The sequence below is a fragment of the Calidris pugnax genome, unplaced genomic scaffold, assembly GCF_001431845.1.
Source record: "Calidris pugnax isolate Ruff unplaced genomic scaffold, ASM143184v1 scaffold44, whole genome shotgun sequence".
Lineage (NCBI taxonomy): Eukaryota > Metazoa > Chordata > Aves > Charadriiformes > Scolopacidae > Calidris > Calidris pugnax.
Window position 1 is genome coordinate 43,990,410 of NW_015094506.1, and position 19,842 is coordinate 44,010,251.

Sequence of the window (19,842 nt, forward strand, 5' to 3'; positions counted from 1 at the left end):
CCCAAAACTTCATAGCTGCTCAGCTGAAATAACAGAATACCTTCAAAGAAGAAAGGACAAAGTATTCATACCATGCCATGATCCTATTTTTAGCCCTTCCTAATTTAATTTAGCTTAGTAAGAAAAGTTGAGTCAGCAGATACTGTCACAATGGCCTAGTATAACCTCGTATCTGAGTTTTTCACAGGGTTTTGATGGGGCACAGTTTATTTTATGTAATAGCTTGGCCTTTGTCTCTTCCCTGTTCCCCTATACATACATGTATCTCTAGCAGCTCTAAGGAAGAAACACCCTACCCATGGCATTCACACAGCCGTAGCAATGCTACTACTTCACTCTGGCTCAGCTTGATTTGCCATCATAGAAGGGGCAGTGATGGGACAAAGGGGACAAAGAGAGTTGCTGCCCAGTCACCCAGACCACTGTGTCCCAGCACAGACCCAGCAACTCACTCCGCTTGTCTTACATTCTCCTACTGCCATGGGCTCCTCACCTGGCTGTCGGAATAATGATAATTTTGAAGTAAAGAAAGAAACGGGGTGAAGGAAGAAACAATGTTAAAAATGTAATCTTCTTCGGGCTTTTCATATCCTACCAAGATTAGTCAGCTTCCCTTCGATCTATGAAGTGAGAGTGTCCAGCCTGTTAAGCATCTTTCTGAGCCAAAAAGTAAATTAAGAACTTGGAAACAGCCTTGGTATGTAGCTGTAGGAAATCCAACTCTTGGAATGATTTGAAAATTATCCTAAATTTTGTAATACAGTCAGCAGCACAGACCTGTACATAATCAGCATACAAAGAGGCAATTCCTCCCAGAGAAAACTGCAGTAACACTCATATGAGAACTACAGACACCGGAAAGTATCTTAGAAACTAAAAAATAAAACTAAAAAATAAAAAATACACACTTATAATCATCACATGTATGAATGGATAAAAAGAGCTTTGAACTAACATAAAAACTTTAGCAAGAGCAAGTAAGAGTGTCCATGCTGTGGCAAACTGACTTTCAGCAAAGCGCTTCAGTCAGCAAAAGCTGTCACATGCAGCAAGTGTCTGAAAAAAGAGAACTAGGAATTTGATGTGCCAGGTCTATGAAGGGTGACCAGCAGACACTGATTTTGCACATCTGGGAACTCTTGATATTGAAAAACAATAATGCTTCCCATGGAAAGCGTGTCATAAACTGCAAACTGACACAAATCATGACATAACTGATCCCAGAGTCACTTTATAGAAAGCTTAAAGCACCAAACAATTCAAACAAAACAAAACCACCAAAGCCAAACCAAAACCAAACCCACCATTCCAGCAAGGGCCAGAATAGTCTTTACTGAATACAAAGAAGATGGAGTGAAAGTGGTTGAGGTTGTAGATGGTTTCACAATGCTCTTCACAGCTTTGCCCCAAGACTTCCAGTCAGTCACTTCTGGACCTCAACAGCAGATCCAGAAGGGAATGATTTCAGAAGCGTTTGTTCCAGATGAACTTGAATGAAATCTTATGAAGCACAAACAAATGACTTTTAAAAAGTGATGGCATCAGCACTAGGCCCAAGGAAGCTTGGTTCCTCAGGGTTTGTGCCTCATGAATGACTTAGCGCTGCGGTTGAATTTTTTTCCCCATGGTTAAGGCATTTGTAAACATTTACTGCCATATGGGTTCTCTTTTGCTTAGTAACATGTGAGCCCGTGAGTGCCTTTCTCACACAGGATTTCTCCCAGGCTTTTGTCTCCTCAAACAAACTCATTGGAGCATTTAGTTTTTTGGTTTTTGTTTGGTTTTTTTCCCCTCTTTAGAACTTAGCCACCTGTCAAATTCATTTAAATAATCGGCAGAATTACAAATTGCTGGTGAGGGTGGGGAGAGATGAGAGAAACAAACTTACATCCACGTGCCAAGTCACTGCCAAAGTCCCGTTCCTTTAGTGACCTGACTACAAGCAAGGTCAATAAAAATCTTTAATAACAGAAGCATCAGGTAATCTAAGTATGGACAAAGACAGTCTCATAAGGTAAACATAACATAGTACTGTTTAAAATTATTAGAGCTATCTACCTTTTTTTGAAAGGTCAGTAAAAAAATCTGTGACTTGGTATGAATTCCTTCTTAGGATGAACACTTGCCACATTTATGACAGGAAGACTGGCATGTCTGAAATGTTCATATGAACAGATTCAGGAGAAATCCCAAGTGCTGACTGATGAAGCATATAATGATTTGGATGAAACTTACAAAGCCACAATTTATTACTGTTACTTAACCCCCCCCCACTGAATTCACCAACAAAGAAAATTCCAGAAATCATCCAGTCCCCAAGAACACCACAATAAAACTGCTGCAACATGAAGCAGCACTTTGGGATTCAGAAAATCTGAAGTCTCTGGTTATTTTAAATTCGTCACTCCACAGCTTTTTCTCAGCTAAAATCTACAAGCAAATCATCGAATACAGAGTAGCTCTGACAATTACCACACCAACACGTCACCTACTCTGAGCAGACAGAGCATCCGCATAACATCATTTATGGAAATCCAACATGAAAATGTTAAGAATTATGTATGTTTTAATAAATGAATATAAATAGGTCACTTGTAACTTTATGATAATGGAATTAAAACACAGCAATATCATCAAACATAGATTTTTATATATAAAAGTGTTGTTTATTGTAAGGAAACTTTAAATATAACCAACAATATTGAAAATACCGTGACTGGCATTTATGGCCTTGATTGTAGTTTACTGCCATACAAGTAATTTCTAGCATTTTTCTTAATCACGTCAAGCTAGTGCAAAACATAGGTAGCTTTTAGAGGTTAAGCATACAGAATGACAAGAGTGTAGATTTTGGTTACCTGATATTTCCTTCTAGTGTAACAGGCTTCTCTTTTTCCCATAAATCAAAAGTACAAAGGCAAGTTATTAGATGTGCAATTATTCATACCGGGTTTCTAGATTAAAAAAAATGTAAATTTTGCTCAGATTGTATTTTGTTAGGAATCTGACTTATAATTTATACCATACTGTATGATATAAATTATATGTTGTTATCATATTATATAATCATATTTTCAAATGGTATGATTATATAAATTGTCACAACATATCACTGACTAGAGGATAATAATGACATCAACATACACAAATATATGGCGTTAGAAAAGTCGTTATCTAAGAAGGAAAGATGTTACAATTCAGGTGTTTGAAACCGGGCGCAAGCAGCCTTCCTACAGTTCTTGTAGTACCATTTTGGCAGAACTTGTGCCAGCGGCCATTCTGTGCACTAGCTTTCCATGTACATCAGCAGACAGGTCAGTAAGCAGTATTAAAATCGGACTGTGCCTGAAATTTCCAGTCACAGATCCTTGTAAGCAATGAGCCCCGTGTTCCTAATTAAGATGATACTCTCTCTCCTCAGTCTCAGAAGGTGTCCCATGCTATTATGGCTAACAAGATATTATTTTATAATGACCTACAGTTTTTTGAAAGCAGGACATGTTAGCTTTAACAATGACATACTTTCCAGACTTGTGCAAAGCTTCTGAAGTATTGATCTTTCAAATTAAAAATATTTTTGTACTTCCTGATAAGGATTTTTCGAGGACAAGCTTAGTTTAGCATGGCTTTCAATATCACTGACTTCAATAATTGAATTTGGTCTTTGACAGCTGAGATTAGACTGCAAGAAGAGAGATATACAGAGATCATTTCATTTGAAATAGGTAAAAGATTTAACAGATAAAAAAGGTGAGATCTAAAAAAACCTAACTACATAACAAGCATAGATAGAGAAGACAAAATGCATAAATATAAAACAAGGGAGAAGAAAAACAATATAGGTTATGTATGATTAGGTAGAACATGACAATGACCTATGCCTTTGCTTTTAAAGCATTAAGGTTAATTTGTCAGCTGTTCTCACTCTAGACTGTACAGAATACATGTAACTAATAAAAAAATGCAGTTTATTGCAAAAATATACAAGTCCTCTAAATTGCATAAGATATTACAATGTCGTGCTGAAACATGACATATTAAACAAAGAGGACTTTAAAACAAATTACAAAATGTTAAAAATCAGATTTGGGTCATGAGCGTTACACAAAATGCATTGTCATGCTTTATCTTACGATTAGTCTTGTGATTCACTACATCTGTGATAAATGCAACATAAAATCATGACAACTGTAATAGTCAGAAAGTAATATCTACTTTATATCTTCTGTATCAATACATATAAACACTTTGTGTGCACTAATACTTTCAACATATCACATTCAAACTAACAGTCTTTCCAGAAAAGTTGTAACCTTTTTGAAGAACAGAAGCTGGTTTAACAGGTTCATCGCATGTGGGTTTTTTGAAATCTACTCTTTAAGGAAATGCCGTGTTAAAGGACTTGATTTTCAAAGGTGCTGTGCTACTATGGGTCATCTTAATGCCAGATGAAACCATCAGTGCTAAGCACTTTCAAAAACCAAGCCCACAATTTATTAGATTCCCAATTTATTTATTAGTATTTCCACTGTAATAAGTCCAAAAAACACCCCCAAACCCATTCTTAAAATCACAGAAAATGCTTGGCATCTATAGGAAGAGAGACAATTCCTCAGTGGACTAACCACTACTGTGCTATGTTCTCATAACAGATCTTGTTGCTCCTATGTTTAGTTCATGCACTGGAATCGGCAATGTCCATGTTTGTTCCAAACAGAGCAACTAGCTGCTCTTCATAGTTTGCAATGTTCCGTTTCAGAATTTCCATACAAGGTCCCAAAAGCCTTTCAAATGCCTGCACGTCCATAACTAAGACAAAAGAGGAAAGAAAGAGAAAGAATAAAACATGATCGTCTTGGGGTTTATGACATTCCAATGTAAAATTTTAAATGATAACAGAACAGATTCTACTGAGGCATATACTTTGTTTGCGCTGAGAAATCCACCTACCGTAGCAAAATCAAGATCAACACATTGCTGTCTTGAAATTTTATAAATAAACTTAGAATTTGCTGCTTGTCTTATTTTGAAAATACCTTCATATTAAGATTTATGTCACCCAAGAGTTACTGAAAAAGTCTGGAGGGACATGGATTCCTTCATGGAATACAGTTTTAAGACTCTTGAGATTTCAGAAAAACCCACATCCTTTGCAGATGTTGTTTTGGCTCTATTTGGGGTCTAACTTCACGTATTTCGTCGCTACTTTTACATGCTTCCACACACAGAAGAAACTGTAATAGATACGTATTTCCCAGCAAATGTATGAAAAGTTGGAGACAGTAATTCACATGCAATGTTGATGTGTAGCCTACCACAATATTTTCGTTACCTGATCACATCATGTTATCTGCTATAGTTCTAACCAACAGGCCAGGGAGGCAACTTCATACTTCAACCCGATGGCCTGTAGTGTCCTGGCTCCTAAGAAAAGTTCAAGATCTCTGCTATTTGGGAAGTGTCAGAGGTCTTGGTGACTCACTCATATGGGGTAATGACACTCTTCCTCACCACTGCCTCTTATTCTTTCCTATCATCTTTGATTTCTATTGCCTGATCATCTCCGTGTGTTCGGAGATAGGGTTTTTAAAATACAATACCTTTATAAGTAAGTGAGAAGCTTTTTGGTTACTGGATTGGTAAATCAAACTGTTGTTCAAGAATATCAAATCTGTCTTTGCAGTTCACAGTATTCCTATAATTAGATACAAATATTTAGGAGCTAAACATGAAAAGCAATGGATGTGAAGGGCTGTCTGTGAGCACAGCTCCTATGGTCTTTGCTAGACCATGAAAAGCAATGGATGTGAAGGGTTGTCTGTGAGCACAGCTCCTATGGTCTTTGCTTTTCCTCTGCCTGAGGCTACAGTGTGATGGAGTGATTAAATTAACAGCTGGTGAAGACAAAGAATTTGTTAAAGCTTAAGTCATGGTGACAAAACGGGACAGAATTTTTAGCAGTTATTTCTTGGATGAGAGTCAGTCTACTGAGGAAAAGAAATATTTTACGTTTCTGCAGAATATTAGACATTTATCTGATAGCTATAAATGGTTTGCAGCAATACTCTCTGTACTGTCCTGAAAGAATTTTTACTTCCATGCCATCAGAGAAACATTGGAGAATTTGTGTTTGACACCAGTTATCAATTGCAAATAACTTCTGGAGACAAATAATGTAACTAGGAATGTATAGTAATAGATGGTGGACTTAAACAGCCTTATTTGGGTAAATGTAATTAAATTTTATATTATGAAGGAAGGCAAAGTTCACAATAAAACCAACCAGATAGATTATGTATCATTTTATATTAGATATAAAATATTGAACAATACCTAAACATTTGACGGTGCCAAGAGCAAATGCAGAAGCGGCTCTTGGTTTGTTAGTTACAAGAGCAAGCTCTCCAAAATATTGTCCTCTTGAGCATCGAGCTATTTCAACTGCTCCATTCTCTTCTACATCTTGCTTACCCTGAAATATCAGGTAAAAAAAAGAAAGAGAAGAAAGAGAATGTGAGAGAGATTTGCTGAACTCAGAATTTTATAAGCAAATTTAGTAACAATGGTAGCATTACTGTTTAACACAGAATACATCAAGATTTAAAAAAAATAAAAATTCTATGTTATCAAGATGTTTACCTTCCTTGTCATTATAATCCTTACTTCTCCAGATTCCACAATGAAGAAGGAATCAGCCAAATCACCCTGTAGAAGGAAAAATAAAATAAAATGTGTAAAGGAAATGTGACATTTCTTTTAGTTTAATGGTAACATTAAAATATTTGCAGCCAGTTTCTTGAAGCTCATTTTTTTGATACCTGTTGCAAAAAAAAATCACTTCAAATATGAAAACTATACTCAAGGCACACAATAATCAAAACATCTATACAGACCTGACAGCAAGGTATTTTCATGGAAAGACAAAACTGACTGTGCCTTATACAAAAAGCAGAGAAAAACAACGGTTAGGGAAGATTCCTGTTTCTCCACCTTTGTATTCCTTCCAAATTACTTTTCTTACAGAGTTTCCAGTATAAAAAGCCTCCAAGGGCTATCTGATACCCAATAATTATTTTGAGGCAAGATAATCTCAGTTGTGTACCCTGAAGAGCTTACTTAGGCATTCTTCAAATGATTATCGTATTTTAACAACAAAACCAAGGTAAGTCTTCAGTGCCCCTTATTGCAAGCCATCATCCTTTTATATAGTTTGAATGTCTAAGTATACTAAAAATATTGAGTCCTTTATTCATACAAACAAAAAACGATGTTTTTCAAAGTACCTTAAGTGAAAAATTAGCTTCTGAAATAAAATAATCACCTCTCTTAGATGCAGGGCTGGTTTTGTTTTGTTTGACAAAGAAAAACATAGTTTAAAAGTATGTATTGTCTATTGATAACATGATAATTGTTAACTATTGGAAATGAAAAACTAAAACTAGAAAAAAAATGTACCTGAGCAATGATTTGTTCTCCATCTTTGTACACTTTGGTGCCAATCACATCAACCACTTTTAAACGCTCAGACATCTTCATTTAAAAAAAGGAAATGTAAGAAATATTTGGTTAACATTACAATATTGTATTTAGAAAGCCCTTTCATATTTCTTTCCATGAATCTTTGCACAGAATAGTGTATCTTTATTTTCCTGTTTTGATAATCATAAAATAAAAAAAAGGAAGAACTGCTGAATAATGTTCCAGAGGGTATATTATAATCTTAACAGCTACATGTTTTGACAGAACTTCCATTTTTGTAAGAAGTCTATATATCCCAAGCATTAAAAGAATATTTTCAGAAAAAGCATGCATTTAAAAATATAGCTATTAAATCAAAATATTTTGAAACTCCCCAAGTCATTGTTTAATTTTATTGGCTAATATCTTGTAAAATTACTAGTAATATCTAGTATCTATAAAATATCTAGTAAAAATACATTTTAAAAGTAGGTGTGGTTTGGTTTTTTTAAAATAAAATGCAGTATTAACATTAGCTCTTTATCCTGAAAATTTAGAAATATCAAAAATACGATATTTCTCCAAAATACTGTTGAGAAAATCTTAATTACAAATTTAAACTCTGCAAAAGCAGAATCTTATCAGGTACCTCCAATACTAAAATAATGCAGAAGAAATCTTACTTCTAAGGATTTAAGGAATGGCAATGACTCAATAAAACTTTCATACATTTTTCTCTTTTTGGCATTATTTTTTACAATGATTCTTCGGAACGTTACCCTGTCCTGTAGACACAAAGAGAAAAAGAAAGTTTATTAACAGAAAATATATGTGGTAGAAAATACTTTAGAAATGGCTGAATATGTTCGAATTACCCAATTTTAGTCACTCAGTGTAGCTGTGAAACTAGCTAGCTAGTCTCCCCATACTGTCAGTTGAGAAAGATTCCTCTAGAGGTCAATCAAGAGCTTCTGAAGTTAAGCTCCTGATCTGAATCACGTTATGAAAAGGTTCTCTGCCCCTCGGTAAACAACAGAGTTAACCTCAAACAGGTTGGTTACACAATGAGCGCTGTGTGAGTAATTTAAGATATTTAAGAAATCCTCAATATTTAAATATTTAATTTACAAAGTTCATTCATTATCCTGAGGTCCCATACATACTGATATGGGAACTCAAAGAGGTTTTTACATTATCATGCAAACAAAACCGAAATACATGGGTCTGGTTCTTGGTTCTGCTGTTGCAGAAGAACAAGACTCATTGCTGCCCTACACTGCCAACTGGACATTCCTTAGGATTTGGCAATCCAAATGAAGCAGACAGATAGAAAAACTACACGTGTGCTGTTTTCTTCTCTTAACTCCATATGACTGTGGTCCTGGTGACACACAGAGGTGAAATGCTTTGCAAGCCTTCACAGCTACACGTGGGGCTTGCTGGCCAAGACAACCCAATCCAGTTTAAAACCATTCTTATAACTCTGCCAGGATCCCAGAAGTCATATGGATTAAATTGGTAAAAAACTACACGTTTTACTTCAACAGGAGAATGTTATCTTAGGATCAGTCATTAGATTGACATATACATCTTGAAGATGGCTAGCCCAGTTTTATTCTTTGGGTAAATTCAATTACTGTTGTCAAAGATCCAGATAGTATAACACTAGTAAATAACCTCATATTTGAATTTTCCTCTGGAACAAAAGTGTTTCCTTTGAAAATGTAGAAAAACATTTTATCTGTATGTCTAAGTAATTGTCAAGTGGTTTGAAATTTGGGAAATTATCATTGAAACAGAATAAAACAAAATGGCATTTTAAAAACTCAGTGCTTTCTTAGGCCTCAGGTTCATTTCTGCAGAACTGGAAAAGACAATATTCTGTCAGGAGTTCTCTGAAGTTTTAAAATTAAACTTCCTGAAATTATAATTTTTTTTTTTTAATGCTGATGTAGCATACCAGTGCAATTTATATACTATATTTTAAACAAATGAGTAATATATTAAACCAAGTATTTCACTTACCAAACCCCAGATGGCACCAGGAGAGGTAGCTATAATTGTAGCTGCTCTGGGTGTATTGTACATTAAGGCCAACTCACCAAAGCTTCCTCGGTTATCATAGGTTCCAACACACCTCCCAACACCATCGCATTTTACATAGATATCATATGTACCTCTGTTAATAAAATATATAAATACAGTGAGTAGAATCCTGTCCTGTTCTTTACTAAGCAGCCTCTCACTATATTTTTTTATACCATGAATTCCAAAGATGCTTGAAATATACATTCACTTATTTAAATGATAATAAACACGTTGCACAGACATCAGTCATTTCCATAAATAATAAAAGCAGTTCCTTTTCAAAAGGAAGGACAGAGTTATTAGTTTTTTACTTACTCAGTTCAAAGATAGGCTGGATTTGCAGTGATCTATTGATCATCAGAAATGTATCAAAAAATGAAGTTCAAACTTAGTATCGGTTTCTTAATTTTGTTTTAAACACACTAAAAACAAATATAGCAAGTCTTTGCAAAAATCACCATGATGTGATCATTTAAAAAATAATACAAGCTGGTTAACATTTAAAATCTTTGAAGTAGTAATTTATAATGTAATAATTAGAGGAGATGCAGGAAAAAGACTGAAAGTATTTGAAAAGCAAAATAAGATTGTGATACAAAAAGATCACATCTTTATCTAATATAACATGGATTTCTTCTCCCCATCTTTGGATGAATACCTTTTAACCTTTTTTTTTTGGTTTTGAGAAAGCAGTAAAATCTGGTGTTGTGTAAAACATGACACAGCCATCCCCACTGATGCTTAGCCATCATTTTGTTCAGTGCCAAATATTCGTGGTGATAAATCATGTGAATTTAATGCAAAATTCTGTACAATTGAGAAGCGACTTGGAGGTGATCCACTGCACCTAAAAACTGCAAGGCTGACAGAATATTGTGAAGTCCCTGCAGCTTTCTGGGTAAGAGATGACAAACTGTAGCCTCACAAAATTGAAGAGCACTGACTCTTCAGCAAAGAAACCTGACACATTTCTATGATCTTCTGATTGAGTATTTCAGTTGGAAGGAAGTTACAGTGATCATCCAGTCCAACTGCCTGGCCACTTCAGGGCTGATAAAGCATGTGATTAAGGGCATTGTCAAATGCCTCTTAAACACTGACAGGCTTGCAGCATCGACCACCTCTCTAGGAAGCCTGTTCCAGTGTTTGCCACCCTCTCAGTAAAGAAATGCTGTCTAAATGTCCAGTCTAAACCTCCCTTGGTGCAGCTTTGAACCGTTCCCACGTGTCTTATCACTGGAGACTAGGGAGAAGAGCTCAGCACCTCCCTCTGCACTTCCCCTCCTCAGGAAGCTGTAGAGAGCAATGAGGTCCCCCCTCAGCCTCCCTTTTTCCATACTAACCAAGCCCAAAGTCCTTAGCCGCTCCTTATAGGACATTCCTTCCAGCCCTTTCACCAGTTTTGTTGCCCTCCTCTGGACACATTCAAGGACCTTCACATCCATCTCAAATTGTGGGGCCCAGAACTGCACACAGTACTTGAGGTGAGGCCACACCAACACTGAATACAGCAGGACAATCACCCGTCTTGATCAGCTGGTTATACTGATAGACACCGACCAAACTCTTTTGCATTTCTTTTAGAGTTCTAGCATAATATTCCTTTCAAATCCTCTCAGAAATCACTGTGTTAGCCTAAAACTAAAGGTACAAATAAGAAGAGGTGTTTTGGGACAGCCTGGCTGGAGCCTCTGACAACAGACTAGTGAAAGATGCCAAAGTAAATGCTCTTACTAACTTACTCCTAACTCAACAGTGACCAATATCTAGCATCTTACTTAGTTACCCACTTTTTCCAGTACAGATCTGCAAATGAAGAGTAGTGACTTAACTACTCGAGGTCTAATAATATTCATGAGTGAGAAAGTCTACAGATAGTATTGAAACACAGTAAGATTTCAAACATTGAGCTGTAATACTTTTCCCAATGTGTTTTGTGTTAGATCTCTTGCCATGTGAAGAAAAACCCCAACAAACCAGCCTTTGGCACCTAGCAATCCATAAAGAGGACAGTGACATACTTCCGTATGAAAAATCCGATTCCTTTCAAAAACCACTCTCTGTAGCTCAGAGGAGAGCTGTTTTGGTTCACATGTGCTTTTTTTTCTTTCTCCCATCTTAGACTTAAATACAAGTATGTAGAAAAATTGATTATTTTCAATGGACTTTGCATAATACTTTGTGCTATAGTATGACAGCAATTCACCTGTCAATGACGTAGAAGTTGTCACCGTCATCTCCTTGATCAATGACATGTTCCCCTCCTTCAACCAGCTTTTCAAACATCGCATCTAGCACCTGAGACATCTGCTCCTATTTAAAAGAACACAAAGACAAGAAATTATCATCTGTTTTTAAAAATTTTAGTCTACAAATTAACTGTTCAGACTCCCAAATATGCAGATAACGCTTAGAGACATAAACATGTTTGTGCTTCAGAAACATGTGGATCAATCAGAAAGACAGTTTTATTTAGTATTCAGTGTTAGCTTTTTCTCTTCCAGTGTTCAGAGCCCAACTTCCCTTCTTGCCCCTGCGAAGGATAAAATAGATCTTGTCTGCAATATAAATTGCTCATTAGCATCCAAATATAGAATTTCACCCTTCACAACTGTGTAACGTTATACAGTTCAAAGAACAAACTGTATCCCTTACTGAAAAAAAAAACCAACAACAAAAACAAACCCCAGCATTTACCTGGTTTTGTCTTTAAAAATATTTTACAGAATTTAAAGTTTCAAAATTATTGTACAGTATTTTGAAGAGCTAAATTATACAATGCCTGCACAACCATGAAGGTCTGCAATGCTTTGGTTGAGTAAGGAAACACTGGACTCCTTGGGAAGTATTAATTTACACTTGGCTATAAAACTACTTTGTTTATTTGCATGGAATACAAACAGACTAACAAAATGTCAACGTCTGAATTATGACTGTCTAATAGCAAAACCAAATCACTAATTACATAATTTGTCTTGTTTGGTGTAAATCTGCTAAAACTTTACTATTCACATAATAAAAAAAACCCAAACACAGCTCATCACAAGTAAAGGAAATCTTGTGGATTTAGATCCCCACAGATTTTACAGTGGTTCAATTCACAGCATTTCCAGTGGCTGAAAAGTGGCATTTGCCTTTCCAAGCAAGACCAGCCTAAGCCAGTCCTCTAGAGTTGTTCTGCAGGCCATGGACAGAGATAACTGCACTAGATAGCTCAGAATCATTCTCAAGAGATTCACCTTTCTTTCCTCTGAGGACAGAGAGATCTGCTGTAACTCACAGTTAGATGCTTAATTTTTAGACAGATAAAATTAGGTGCAATGAGTTCCATCCTTATCCTGATGAGTTTTTTCCCCTACTCAAAGCTTTTAAAAATATCACCAGTACCGTGTTCTCCAAACCTTTTTAAAAAATGGAAGCTAAATAGGCTTTTACTTCACAGAGTTCATTGTGTGTGCGCACAAAGAACAACAGAACAGCAGCATCCATCCTCAGTAACAGCTGATCACGGCAAAATACAGTAAGTCACCATGCAGCCTACCTAGGCCATCAAGAAATAATATAACTGTGTTTCCATTTAGTACCTTTTCTAGTATAGCCAGCCAGTATTTGCAAAAAGAGGGATCATTTTACTACCAGTGAATTGCTTATAGTTCATTCCAGAGAAAGAGAAAAGTGTATGTGTGCCATTGTCGGAGACTGAAAATTATGTACAGGAGTTGCCTTCTAAAAACTTCCATGCTTAAATTCATAGGTAATATGGAAAACTGAAAAGACTGCAGCAATAAGAGGAACTCCTACAGAATCTGCAAAACTGGCCTAATGTCAGTTAGCTGTCTAAAGCATTTGAAGAAGCCCATTCCCTTCCCCTTGCTTTACATCTGAGTTGGCAAAGGGTCTCCCCAACCAATAGCCCTCGGCTGCCCTTTGAAAACAAGTAAGAACAGGCAGAGTGTCCCACACTTTACAGGGGGGTACAGGGTATATGTTATCCTCTAAATGCAAGCAATGCAAGAGAAATATGAACCCTGCCTGATCCTTGGAAATTAAAATACTTCCAAGGCATCTTGAAAAAAAGAATAAACTAAAAGAATGGTTATTTGTGGTAGTGAAGGAATAGTACACACAGTTACAATCTTCATTCAGCGTGCTTCATCTCAGATTTCATATTAGAACATTTTCAATCTTATAATTATGAACCAAGCTCACACAACTTTTCTGGTAGGTAAATCTATGAGTTTTTAAGACAATCAAATAGAACTACAGTTCCCCTTCTAAAAAAAACCCCATGTTTTAAACATTTGGAGGTTATTTAATACAGTGGAGAGCTAACTGTCTGTTATCTGCTGAAGTATTACCTGTGCATATTAACTTGCAAATAAATTGCAACTAACTTAAAGACAACTAGTCCCGTTCCTAAAACTTTCTATGTAAAATAAAGATAGAGCAGACTTCAATGACCAAACCAGGCATTTGAGTCTTGCTTTTACTGAGAGAACTACAGAAGTTGCTTGCCCAGGTTGCTGCTATGTGAATCCTCTTCATTGCCTGCCAAACTGAGTCTCATTTACCAGCACCTCCATGGTTACCTTGAAAGGATAAAGAATTCTAGAATTAAAAAGTAGATCTGTTACCATACACAAGATTAATTCTGGTATTTTGTAAAATGGTGCAGTCTGAAAGCTCCTCCTCAAGCAGTTCTAGTTTTAAACAACACACATATAAAATGGAAACAGGAAGAGGTTTTTTGATAGTGTTTGTAAAACTGCTACGAGTATTGCTGTGGTGATCCTGTAATTCTTATTCTGAAGAATGATACTTTATAAACATGGTAAAATTCATGGTTTTAATACTTCAAATTCTTTATATGTTGTGCGATCTTTGTGACTTCTGGTAAAATTTTGTTATCGTAACACAGCTTTTTCAAATATAATAAAGCATTTCTTTTTCTTAAGGATAATGCATTCCACAAATATAGAGTACCAAATTCAAAGGTTAAATTATTTGAAATTTGATTGTTTACATACTGTTTATTTACATACTCTGATTAATACACACTTTTTTTTTTCATTCCAAACTGTGAAGGATGGAAATGCTTCAAAAAAGAAACATTTTTGAGAAAATTATGGGAAGCTTGGGTTGTTGCCTTGAAAGCACACTTTGATCACCATCCTTTGTGACACAGAAAATATTTTAACTTCCTTAAAAGCAAGGAAGCTGAATGGGAAATCAGAGTTTCTGAAAGACACATTCACAATACAAGCCAAATTAATGTACCAAGAGTTTCTTTATAAAGATATTTTCTTTTTTTGAAGTGTAGTTACTGCGTTTCTCTCAAAAAGTCTTTCCAACAATTGGACATTAATGACAGAGTGTGACTTCACAAAATAATTTACTAGACAAGTGAATAAAGTGAATAAACATGCCGTAGTTACAGCCGTCATTACTGGCTCAATCACCTTTGCTTTCAAGAGTGGATTTAACTGCTGGGAAGCAGGAGTGCAAAGAAGCATCGGGTCCTTTACCAGCATCAGCCAGAATGATATATCCCCTCATATCACCTAAAGTGGAGACGACATGGTTTTCTTCCCTCTTTTACTTAGACCAAGATGGCATCTACCCTGGTTTTATACCAGCTTAAATGAACTGTGCTAGTAAAGTTTTTTTGCATCTTTAGATCAGTCAGAATCAGACTAGGAAGACTAGGAATTACAACTAGGAAGTACAAACTCGACAGGGACTCAAGCAATGACTTGGTATAACCTGGGCTGGTTTGCTCTTGGTGCAATCATCAGCACGGCTGGTTCAGTTTTGGCTTGTGCCAACTATCACTTCTCCTGACAGACCCTGGTCGTGGCTTGGAGGAATGCCTGAACCAGAGCTTCTTCCAAGTAAAGGTAAAACCACCCTGGTTAGGTGCTTAGAAAGAAAGGAAGATTCAAGACAGTTTAGCTGTACGTATGTATGTCATACTGCACTGCATGGCCTCAGGCACGGAGAACATCCTCTGATCTAGTTTGTGGTTACCAATTACTGAACTGAATGAAGGTGACAAGACTAGAAAGTTTCAAAATAATCTGCTGCAGTCAGTCAAACTTCGCCTTTGGGCATCCTTCTTAACTTTCTGACAAACAAAATCTGTATTTCTAGTCAATCAAATGACACTTTCCCTGTAATTAAAGCCTTCAAAATACTGAACTAAGGAAACATTTAGTATGAAGGGCATTTGACTATGACTGATAAATAGTAAAAAAAAATTAGCAGGTGTTCTGAGCTCTTTATTCCCCAAACATGTAAATTAACTCCACAACCTCTCTGGGCAACCTGTTCCAGCATTTGGCCATCTTTACAGTAAAAAAGGCTTTTCTTAAACAGACTTTTTTGTATTTCAGTCTGTGCGTGTTGTGCCTTATCCTGTCACAGCACCACTCGAAGGCAAATCTGGTCAACAGACTAGTGCCTCCATCTGCTGTAGAAAGGCTTTCATGTCTCTTCAGTGGACCCTTGAAAGATGCTCTCAAGCTCCTGTTTATCCTGTCTAAAGCTACACAGTGCTTCCGCAGTTCCTTCACCTAGCATCTCAGTACTCTGACCACAGCATATCTCCTACAGGTAAAGCCACCATTGCTCCCCAGCCTTCAGAAAAGACACCTGCTACTCACAGCTGCCTGAGACAGAGACGGCCACTTCCTACCTACGGAAGGATTGAAACCTTTAGATATGTCATGGTTGGCTGGTCCAGCTCATGCTCAGAGGCACTCCTGGTGGCCCATCATCGCTGTCACTGCACCAACTCTAGCAGTCCCACACTATCTTGCGCACTGTTTCCAGTTCCTCTTCAACCCCCCATCTGCACAAGCTACTTCAACTACAAAGTCTCTCCTAGTTTGTCCTATTTGCTGTGCTTTGTGAGCTCTCTCTCCTCAACAGCAGTTACACAGATGCTCTTCACCAACACTTCACTCGGAGCATGATGCTGACAGTCTTCAAGTGCTAAGTATTCTAAACACTACACACTTGTGGCAAAAAGTACTTGCCCCATCTTCTCCTTTATCCTGTGGTGGCCATAGGAACCTCTAGCATAAAAGCAGAACTTTAAAGTCAAAAAATACCTCTGGTACTAATCACAGAGCCTAATGAAGAGCACAGCACCTAAGCAGAGGTTTTATGAACCATTCTGTTAGAGTTTAGGCACAGTAAAATATTGCTTAAGTGAAACTCAGCTACCAGGTATCTTTATGAATCTTGGCCTTACATAAGGAAGGCGTGTGCAAGCCTCATGTATTGCTATTTCCTACCTGAAGTGTACAAATTTGTGTGCATGTTTACAATCAGTTACAAACAAAAGACATGGCATGAGAACAAAGCCCCAGACAACAACAATAACTGGTTTACCAAGGCCAACCCTCTGGAACAGTGTCTGATTCCACCCTTCTTGCCAGGTCAAGTGAAAAACTGCGAATAATCACTTACAGCTCTCCTAACGTATACTTGGTATTACATAAAGTACTGTTCTCCAGACACATTGCATTATTCTAAAATAGTATGTTTGCCTCAATTTCTTTCAAGTCAACAAAACAAACATCTCAAGACAATTCATTGGGAAAAAAAAAAATCAGTTAGATAATGGACTTTGAGTATAATTAAATCTGCATTTTACTTAGCATACACTTCACACATTAAAAATCCAGTCACTTGCATGTCCTTGCAAGACAGCTTTTGACTCATTCAGCAGAGCTGGCAGACCATGACATGTCCTTCCCAAATGCCAATGACTCTTAACTGCCAGACTCCCAAGTGATTTGCTACAACTGTGCCAGGAACGTGTCTTCTTAATATCAGTTTTTAGATTTATTGTGAGCCATTTTGTACAGGAAAAAGAACAAAGTTCTCTATAATAAACTCAACCATTCTTAAACACTGGGGTTTCCGAGAAGCATCAATGTTTTGCCAATACAAACATTTGTTTTCCGACAAAGTGCTACCCATTCTGAATCAATGAAAGCACTGCAGATAAAATGGAAAGTAGGACACAATCATCACCAAAAGTCATGACAATGACAAGTGTAAAAAAGTAACTTCTGAAAAATATGCTTCTCCACAATTTAAGAAAAAATATTCAGAACACAGAAAGCACAGCTACATTTGCACAATTAAAACTATGTGGCTTCTGATAGAGAACCAAGACAACCTTAATCTGGCATTTGACAGGAGCCGGTAAGCTCCAACAACTATTAAACTGGATGCAGTAAGTCCCAATGATGATATGTTAGGATTATATATGCTTTGGGAATTTCCCCAAAAGAAGCATGAGTGTGCTGCTGGAGTGCTCACTGGTAGACAGGAAATTTGAGTTAATTTCCCTTTTAGATCCAAGAAATCCTGCACAACCTAAGCAGGCATCAGATTGCCTTGCACTTCAGTACAATGGTAGTAACAAGACTTGCTTATCTCATATGACTTGTAAAAATTGTAATGTTCTGAGACACAACCATAAGACTATCATATGAACAAAGTGAATCCACAGTTTTTCCACTGCCCCAAAAAGAGTTAAGAAACAACAGTATTTTTTACTCCTACAACCATTTTGCTAAAATGAGCCTAAGTTAAACCAGCATCCTGTTGGCCAACTTACCCTCACTTTGAGTGATATGAAATATCAACAAATTAATGCTCAGCATGACATTAAGAGGGTAACAAAGTAGAGAGAATACCAAAATAGGAATTAAAAAACAACAAAACAAACAGAGCAAAACACAGGCAGAGAAACCATGGGAAGAAAAGGAGTTCTTAATCAACCAGTCAGGACCTTGGTGAGAAAGAGTAAATTACAGAATTCATGTCTCGAGCTCTCTGCGTTTCTTTTTCAGAACAGAACCATGTACATATACTCCCTTGGAACTCTGATATAAATGTTACCAGCACTATTGATCCAATTCAAAATGTTTAGGTCCACTTGTAAACTAATAAAAAGGCACTATTTTTTTTCTTCACACTATTTTTCTTCACTATTAAAGGATCTAATTTATATTTTGAGGTATAATCAATATTTCTGAGTATTAATATTCTTCTTGAGAATTTACCTTAACCTTCTTCCACCTAGTAATATGTTAAGTTAGTATTCTGCCTCTCATATATCATGCACACATCCATCAATCAGGCTCAGTAACACTTTTTATATTTTGTAACTAGCCCCTCTGGGCAAGTTGGCTTACTTCTTTGCAGTTTGCTAAAAACCAGCAGAACTAATTCAGAGTTGCAAAGAGTTTCCCAAAATTCTTAACCTGAAGGCACCTCACATTGAGCAGTTCTTTTGCAAAACATCTTCAATAACTGATTATAGGCAAGACAAAGAGAATCTCTGTCAGATCCGATGTAAGCAACAATCTTGCCTTAGGGAAAAAAGAGAGGACTAAGTCCTGTACTATTTGTTTGGGAATCCATTAGTTTGCAAAGAGTTTTGTAACATCTAGGAGGGCAGAGTATTAATATGTTCAGGCACTCTGGGCTCTCTCTTACGTATATGTATTCCTGTTAATTCACCAAAAGTTTTAAGAACATAAAAGCATTATGAGACTCTTCTGTTAGTAGCACTTTTCAAGGAATGCTCTGGCCGTAAGCATAAGAGTTTACATATTATGCTTTCTTTCATCTTCCTTTGAGTTACTCAATTCTAATTGATTAATCAATATTTGTGCCCTCTTATAATAATTCCCCAGGTGCGTGAGTGGCAATATGCCCAGAAATTGCTCTTGCATATTTGTAAAGAATATGTATAATTTATTACCTTTTAGAAAAGGGTCAAGACCTATTTGAAACATTCTCTACAAGCATTAGCAGGGCAAAGCTCTCCAAAATAAAATTTCCCTGAAAGAGAATAGATGACTTAACACCACTTCTGAATGTTTGCAAAAGAAAGGATTCAAATTTTAAGTGCAAGGCTGCAGCACAGCTCTGATGACACCAGTCCCCTGAACCACCCTGTTACTCTGATAATAGGCTCATCAGGTTTTGAACTGCTGGCCTGTGGGCCATAACAGTCAAACCAAATAGGCTGTTGTTACTCAGCCCCAGAAAGTTTCCTCTTAAAAGACAAACCAAAAGAATAACTTATCTGAATTGCATTGAAAAAAATGAGTGTAGAAGGCTGCACTAGCAACTATAGGAGGTGCTGCTGCTATTCCTCCCAGTAACAAAACAGTTTCTAGGCTGAGCAGAGACCAATTTCAGTAATAGCGACTTGGGCATCATCCTCAGTAATGGCCCAAGGCATCTGCTCATCATCTTGTTTTCTCC

General features: G+C 36.7%; 1 protein-coding gene across 1 annotated transcript in view; it reads right to left on the reverse strand.

Moving 5' to 3' along the window:
- Window positions 1–2,640: 2,640 nt before the first annotated feature.
- The window catches only part of PRKAR2B (protein kinase, cAMP-dependent, regulatory subunit type II beta), a 90,738-nt gene continuing 73,536 nt past the window's right edge, over window positions 2,641–19,842 (reverse strand). Inside the window, exons 5-11 of the mRNA XM_014963559.1 lie at window positions 11,753–11,859; window positions 9,484–9,637; window positions 8,142–8,243; window positions 7,456–7,530; window positions 6,640–6,705; window positions 6,334–6,472; window positions 2,641–4,809 (exon numbers count right to left, since the gene is read on the reverse strand). Of these exons, the coding sequence (XP_014819045.1) occupies window positions 4,676–4,809; window positions 6,334–6,472; window positions 6,640–6,705; window positions 7,456–7,530; window positions 8,142–8,243; window positions 9,484–9,637; window positions 11,753–11,859 (777 nt within the window). The 3' untranslated portion in view covers window positions 2,641–4,675. The remainder of the gene's footprint in view (window positions 4,810–6,333; window positions 6,473–6,639; window positions 6,706–7,455; window positions 7,531–8,141; window positions 8,244–9,483; window positions 9,638–11,752; window positions 11,860–19,842) is intronic.